Below are 7,354 nucleotides of genomic sequence, written 5' to 3'. Positions count from 1 at the left end.
TCTGCATCATCATTAGGTTTGTGTGCTAAGTAGCATAAGCTCGAGATTGCTGGTTTTGTGTTTTAAGCATGGAGACCCCCCCCAGAATACTCTTTTTTAACTTATTTTGCCACTTGTAGGAGCTGGATGTTGTAACTGAAACAAAGTGCTGAAAGACTGGTCAAATTTTGGTAACGCAGTGGGACACGTTTCGTGTCGTGCCTGGATTTAGTTATATTTGTGTGGTAGCAGCTCTGTTAATTTTTTAGGAACGTGCAGTTTGCATTGAGGCACTTGTTTCTGCTGAGGTGCAGCGGGTTGAGTGGTGACTGTGCTGCACTGCCTTGAGGCAGGAGACACGTGTGCTTTGCTGGGTATCTGCAGAGAGGTAGAAACCCTCCAAATGGTAGTGTGGGGTTTGGTGGTTCCCCCCCCCTTTTTTCTTCCTTTCTTTGTACTTCCTCTCTTGCTTCAGAAAGGAAAAGCCTGTTATTAACACGCATTTTTTGCATTCCCACAACAAAGCCCTGGATTTTGTGTTGCTAAGTCCTGGTTTGGCTTAGCTGTAAAGGGAGAGGCAAAAGCAGCAGGCAGGCAGTTCTGCTGCTCTTCACGGCACACGGTGTGCTGGTGCCCATCCATCCTCCAGAGGGGAAGCTGCGTCCTCACACAGCAGCTCTGGCAAAATCAGCTCAATCTATCAGATAACTGAAAGAGAGACTGCGGAGCACTTTGTTTTGCTCCACAGACCTAAACTGTATTCTGCTCACAGTGTTTTTGCAGGTGTTTGCATAAGCGTGTTGCTAAATTAAAGAACACTTTGTGTTTAATGTGAAACTTTTTGTTTTTTTCCAGAAACGGTTGGTTCTGAAGGTGTCAAACTGAATGGAAAAAAGCCTCCGGTTAGTCAGAACCAGAGCCACGACAGCACTGATGGAAGTGCTCCCAGGTATGGCGTGTTGCTCACTTCTTGTGTTGTTTGGTGGAGCAGCTGACAGTTGTGCACATCAGCTCTTTGTGGATGGTCTAGTGAGGGTGGCAACGCTTCTCTGCTGGTTTAGCCATGTGTCAGTAAATACATACATAGCACCAAAGTTCTGGGTACTTCTGGGTGCTTGTGTATGGATGGAGTAAACTGCGGTGAGCAAATTGTTGATGCTTTGATGTCTAGAGGAAGAAAATGAAAGTGCAGAGAGCTTTCTGCTTGGGCTTCCTAGTTTTCAGCTGGAAACTGAGTGGGGAAGTTGGTTTCTCTGGTGTGAGGTCTGAGCACGCACCAGAGCTCGAGCAATCTTGCGGCTGTGTTATCTTGTTCCTTCTGCTGGCGACAGTGTTGGTTGCAGTCCCCGAGGTGGTGGGATCTAGAGCAGAAGCTGGCAACTTTTTGAGCTGAGAATCTCCAGATTCTAGTTAGGAAGCAAAAAAGCTCCGCAAAACTTCAGTGGGAATGAAGAGACAATCCTGCTAGTCCTCTTTTTGGGCATATTTTTGCTATTTGGTGGGACAGGACCTGCTAGCGTTGTTTGTTTTGAATTCAGAGAGCTTTGGCTTAGTGCCACGGTGTCTCATAGACAGACTCTTAAAATGCTGCAGTTTCATTTTCCAGTTCCCAGGACTTTGTGGACCCCGAATATCCTTCAAAGTCTGTCTGTGTGCTATCCTTGGCACTGGTGTGCAGGTTGACCTTATATTTATACCATCCACTTGCTGTGGGAACTCCCAAGCTGTACCATCATTACTGTTGCAAAAGGAGTTTGTGGAGCTACGAGATTCTAAATAAAAGCACCTCTACCTCCACCCATGCTGTGCTGCCTCCTTTCTTGGCAGAGCTGGGAGTTTTCCATCAGAAGGCTTTTTAAACATACACAGTTTTTCATTCTTCTGCTGGGGTCAGAAGGGCTGAACAGAGGCAGCGGGAGATGAGATTTGCATCTCCTTGCTTCAGTGAGCAGAAGGGGAGCAACAGGTTTTGTATCAGCATCCAGGTGTGAGTAAGGCCTGTGCTGAGTCAACAGGCTGCACCGGATTAGTGAAAACCGTTTGTTACTTCAGTTAAACTGGTTTTATCTAGAGACCTGAACCATTCTAAGAAACGCTCTTTTTGGTCTTGTTTGCTTGTCCCAAACACTGGTTATCTGTCTTGAGTGAAACAGCCAGATAAACGCGAATCGAGTCCTTGGAGACAGAAATAAGCCATTTAGGGTGAGTGTAAATCCTGGGTTTCATCATGGGGTTTTGCTTTCGTTTGCAGGCAAAACAAACTCAAACCTGAAGTGACAACTGAAATGGTTCGGTCCTCCAGCGTCATGGTTTCAAACAAGGCTTCAATGTTATCAGAACCAAAGTTTGGACTGAGAGATACTATTGTTAAATCTCAGCTTGTACAAATGGAGGATTCCTACACACACATCCAGAGCTTCAGGTAATGGTCTTTCCTGAGAAGAGCTGCTTCTTGTGGGGAGTGAGTTAGTGAGCATGAGCTGTCAAAATAACTCATGTTTATTATTTCATCTTGTATCCCTGCAAACAGGAAATTTTGTAGAGAAGTATGATCCACACTTTCCCAGCCAGCTTTCTTTCCTCATTTAGGCATTAGCAGAGAAGAATTTAATTCGTGCCTCTGTCAAGGCTTGCTCATGGCTCTTGTGGAGAAAATGGCCTTTTTGAAAAGATTTTTTCCTGTGCTTATTTCAGTCTGTGTATGGGAGTGCATCGACTGTGCACTTCTGGCCCTCTTTCTCACGGCTTCCGTTTGCTACTTATCAGGGAGTTGTTCCAATAGGCTCATAAGAGCTTGCGTGAAATGTATCATTAGGACCAAAACTTTACTGTGGTTGAAATGCTTTTGTGCATGTCATTCTATGGATTTACCATTTCAAACTGCTACTGCACAGCTCTAGTCATCTTTTTTTTTTTTTTTACACTATATGTACAAATGTGTATCCTGTAAAACACTTCTGTAAAGATGCTGCAGTTAATAATTTCCATCAGCTCCATGATTTGCAGCTGTGGGATTCAGTTCATTTCTTTGCAGATTTTTTGTTGGCACATATAACGTGAATGGTCAGTCACCCAAAGAGAGCCTCCATCCCTGGCTGAGGTGTGACGCTGAGCCTCCAGACATCTACTGCGTGGGGTAAGTGTCTCCTTCTGGCCCGTCGTCCCAAGCCATGCCTGGTGAGTTGGTATCAGGGAGGTATTCCAGACCCAAGCTGAGGAGCATTTGCATCGCCTGCCTCCACGACACTGCTCCGAGGTATGGGTGTGTGGCCCGAGAGGGCTTTTACGCTGGCAGTGTTTGGACTCTGGCACTGCAGTGTTACAGAGTCGTTAACACCATCCAGTTTAATGCTAGTAGTAATTTAGCTTTACTTTAACATTCCTCTAAAATCAGCATGACTGACTTTGAATTTTCAGTTACAAATTTAGTGAGTGTAAATTGATTGAGTTCTTCCCCAGAGGAAAGGGCTGGAGAGTTGTAAACAAGTGCATGCATCCACGGGTTCCTTCCTCTAACAGTTTCCAGGAGCTCGATCTCAGTAAAGAAGCCTTCTTTTTCAATGACACGCCGAAGGAAGAAGAATGGTTTAAAGCTGTAACTGATAGTCTGCACCCAGATGCCAAATATGCAAAGGTAAATGTGGGTTTTGGAGAAGTTTGAGTGTGAAATCATTCTCCACTTGGGCCTCTTTTCCCTTTGCTTTTTCTTGTTCTTCATCATTGTGTCTTCCAGAGGCTCATGGTCTGCAAGCTTCTGCTCTTTCAGCAGTGCTCCGAAGGTGCAGTAGATAGTGCTGCTGGGCAGGGGCAGGGCAGCAGACCGGAGCTGGGCAACCAAGCCTAAAGGACGCTCCTCCTGTCTTGGGGAGAGAATAGGAGGTGTCTTGGCTTCTCCCATATCTGTCTCCACAGTCTATGGTGGAATGAGTTGAGAAGGGGTCCTGGTAGGAACAGTGCATATGTTCTGGCTCCTGCTCCTGAGGTCTGCTGTGTCTCTTGTCACTGCTGTTGAAGGGAAGCTCCTTCCGTGGGCTGTGCCTGTACTGTGGGCTTTGCTTTGGACTTCAGGTTCTGGGGTTTACTGGGGTGTTGGTTCCTGGCTCCCTCCTGTGCTGTGCTGCGCTGCTGAATGCCTGTGTACTGTGAGCACAGCTGGTCCGTTGGGTGAGCCTGGAACTCTCTTTTTCTCCATGTGTTTTGGTGCCCCATGTTCTGGACTGGGGAGTGATGTGCCTTCTCTCATCACACCTCTCCCAGTCCAGTGTTTAATGGAACAGGGTCTGTTTTTCAGGTGAAACTCGTGCGGCTCGTGGGAATCATGCTGCTGTTGTATGTGAAAGCAGACCTTGCTTTGAACATCTCTGAGGTGGAAGTTGAGACTGTGGGAACTGGAATCATGGGGAGGATGGTAAGAATGGCAACTGTGCACCCCTTCTGGGGTGAGATTTAGAAGAGCCCTGGAGAGCCCCTCTCCTTAGATGGAGAATGAAATCTGTGCCCTTTGATTGTAGTTTCTGTGAATGTAACAGCTGTAACTTGTCAAAGATGGTTCTGATCAGCTAAGCCATGCATTTCCTCCTCCATTTACCTTTTTTTATGGTTTGTTTTGAAAGATCCAGTTTGTTGCTAAGCAGGTTTCAGGACTTGCTGAGGTAACCAATCATCTCTCTTACTGATTTTAATTTCCTTTTTTATTCGCTAACTCCTGAACTGCAAACTGAGTTCTGTGTGCTTTCATGCTGTGTGCAACCCTCACATGAGTTACTAATTGTAATTCATGAAGTGGTTATCACTAACTGGCATGTTCAGCCTTTTCCTTCCTCTGGAATTAAATGACCTGCCTCAGCGTCTTCTGTTGAGTGCTAGTAACTCATTTGTGGATTCATCTGTGTGTAGAAGCTTCTGACCAACGTCTTTGTCTTTGTCTTTCAGGGTAACAAAGGTGGTGTTGCCATAAGGTTTAAATTCCATAACACCAGCGTGTGCATTGTGAACTCTCACCTTGCTGCTCACATGGAGGAGTATGAGCGGAGGAACCAGGACTTCAAAGACATCTGCTCCCGGATGCAGTTCTGCCAGTCAGATCCGAATTTGCCTCCTCTCACTATTGGCAAACATGAGTACGCTTCCATCCAACTGTGGACCACTGCATGTGGCAAGAAAGAATGTCATGGATGCACTGGGGTGTGATGTCCTCTCAGCAGGGCTGTCAGAAGGGGTGCCCAGTGATCTCTCAGCCTGGAAGGGCCAGAAATGCTTTTCCCTCACCCTGTTTTTGAGAGTGGTCACCTATACAGTCCTGACAAGTCACCTGCTGCCTTATGCTCTTCCAGGACTTGTTTCATTTTCAAGCATGAAGTGGGAATGGGGCAATAATCTGCATCGATTTCCCCAGGGGGCTGTGGGATGTGATCAGTGTGGACTACTAAAAGCACCAGTAGTGACAAACATGCAGAACAGGAATTAAAAACAGCAGAGGTAGAAAATGTGGCTCTCTTTTGAGTTTTCACTCTGACTCGTTTTCTCTGCTGGAGAAGCAGACACAGCATCAACCTGGCCGTGTCGGATTAGAAGGGCTTGTGTTGCCTTGGCTAGTTGAGGCACTGCTGCAGAGCCGTGCTTGTGTTTGGATGCCTTTAGGCCCCTGTGCAGACCTCTGCTGTACATTCTCTTTCAGTGTGATCTTGTGGTTGGGTGACCTCAACTACCGGCTGGAGGAACTGGATGTGGTGAAAGTGAAGCAGCTCATTGATGAGAAAGCGTTCCTGGAGCTTTGCCAGTATGACCAGGTACTGATGTCTCTGCTGCTGGGTGTGGTGCTGAGGGTGCTGCTGCACCATGCTCCTTGGCCTGCCCAGTGCTGACCGTCTCCCGTTAGCTCACAGGGGAACTGTGCTTGAGCTTATTTAATATGATTTTTTTCCATCTTTTTTCCTTCCGCAGCTGAAGAGGCAAATGAAGGCAAATGCAGTCTTTGAAGGCTTCTCAGAGGGGGAGATAGCCTTCCAGCCAACATACAAATATGATGCTGGCTGCGATGACTGGGACACAAGGTATGGGGATCGCCTCATCCGTGATGCCACCCATGGCTAATGTTACCTTTGAAGGAAATAAAAACAAAGCTAAAAAGAACTGAAGATTTGATGTCTATAAATAGGAACAGTTCTGAGACTACTGCTGTTCCCCGCCCTTGGCTCCAAAATCCATCTCCAGTTTACAAATATTTATGTTGTTTTTCTACCACTGCTACTTGTCAAATATTCCTAATCTTTTCCCCAGGAATAATCCATTTGGTTTCCTCTTAGTTGGAAGTGTACAAAACTAAGGAAACGTTTTAGATAGTTTCACTCTGTTTGGTTTGGTTTTTTTCCCCAAGCAAAATGTTTAGGATCTTCTGTTCGCTGATGCCTGCTCTACCTGCTCTGGACAGACCAGCTGGGGTTCGAAATGGTGCGTTTGTGCTCTCCATAGCTGAGTGCGTTCTCCAGAAGGCTGCCAGAGCCACCATTCCTGTAATTCATGGCACAGAGTGGCTGACCTATCCTTAGTAAACAGGGAACATTGGCTTCAAGTGGGGAATGAAATCTGTGCAGCAGTTGGTGAAAAAAAATACTAAAATGTGAACTTTAAATGCAGAGCCTGAGTTCTTATGGCTGAAAGTATCTCTGAGTATTGCCTTGTATGTTAATTGTATGAAAAGAACAATACAACTAATGGAATCTTAGAAGAAGTAGAAAGTAAAGTGTGATGCAGAGATACCTCACAGCAGACAATCAAACTTCATATAACTATGCAAAGAAACTGTGGAAAATACAACTTTGATAGGGAACAAGCTCCAGGTTGTGCCAGGAAAACGGGGTCTGGGAGAGCAGTGTTCTGCCTGGCATTGCTACTGCACCTGAGCTGTGCCTGGAAATGGGAACTTCTGCCTCTGTTTCAGTGAGAAGTGTCGTGTTCCAGCGTGGTGCGATCGGATCCTCTGGAAAGGGCAGAACATTGCTCAGCGGAGCTATCGCAGCCACATGGCTTTGAGGATCAGCGATCATAAGCCGGTTAGCTCGGTGTTTGACATCGGGGTAAGTACCTCAGTACTGAAGGAAACCACTCTGCTGATCTCCTCCTCCTGGGGAGAGGGGGACTTCTCCTCCCCATTTTCGTCTCCTCCTGCTTTTATGGCCTTCACAGAGAACAATGGCTTAAAAGGTGGGCTAGATAAGAGACCAGATAGGATTGTTCCTAGTGAGCTAGGGCTGTGCTAAGAGATACTGCAGTTAAGCAGAAAAATGCATGAATATCTGTAGGTGTTTTTTCAGAAGTGTTCTTTTGTCTTTTTTTTCTTACTCTCCTAATAATTTTCACAGAAACTTGCCGTGCA

The 7,354-nt window shown here is 46.2% G+C and overlaps 1 protein-coding gene across 1 annotated transcript in view; it reads left to right on the top strand.

The window, feature by feature from the left end:
• Positions 1-834: 834 nt before the first annotated feature.
• Positions 835-7,354, top strand: part of INPP5B (inositol polyphosphate-5-phosphatase, 75kDa) — a gene marked incomplete at its 5' end in the record, with an annotated part of 10,607 nt that continues 4,087 nt past the window's right edge. The window contains 9 exons of the mRNA XM_010132286.1: positions 835-928; positions 2,231-2,401; positions 3,014-3,115; positions 3,499-3,613; positions 4,271-4,387; positions 4,912-5,099; positions 5,657-5,768; positions 5,923-6,032; positions 6,920-7,055. Coding sequence (XP_010130588.1) covers positions 835-928; positions 2,231-2,401; positions 3,014-3,115; positions 3,499-3,613; positions 4,271-4,387; positions 4,912-5,099; positions 5,657-5,768; positions 5,923-6,032; positions 6,920-7,055 — 1,145 coding nt within the window. The remainder of the gene's footprint in view (positions 929-2,230; positions 2,402-3,013; positions 3,116-3,498; positions 3,614-4,270; positions 4,388-4,911; positions 5,100-5,656; positions 5,769-5,922; positions 6,033-6,919; positions 7,056-7,354) is intronic.

The sequence above is a fragment of the Buceros rhinoceros genome, unplaced genomic scaffold (assembly GCF_000710305.1).
Source record: "Buceros rhinoceros silvestris isolate BGI_N320 unplaced genomic scaffold, ASM71030v1 scaffold47692, whole genome shotgun sequence".
In the NCBI taxonomy this organism is placed as follows: Eukaryota; Metazoa; Chordata; class Aves; order Bucerotiformes; family Bucerotidae; genus Buceros; species Buceros rhinoceros.
This window is presented reverse-complemented; position numbering and strand designations above follow the sequence as displayed.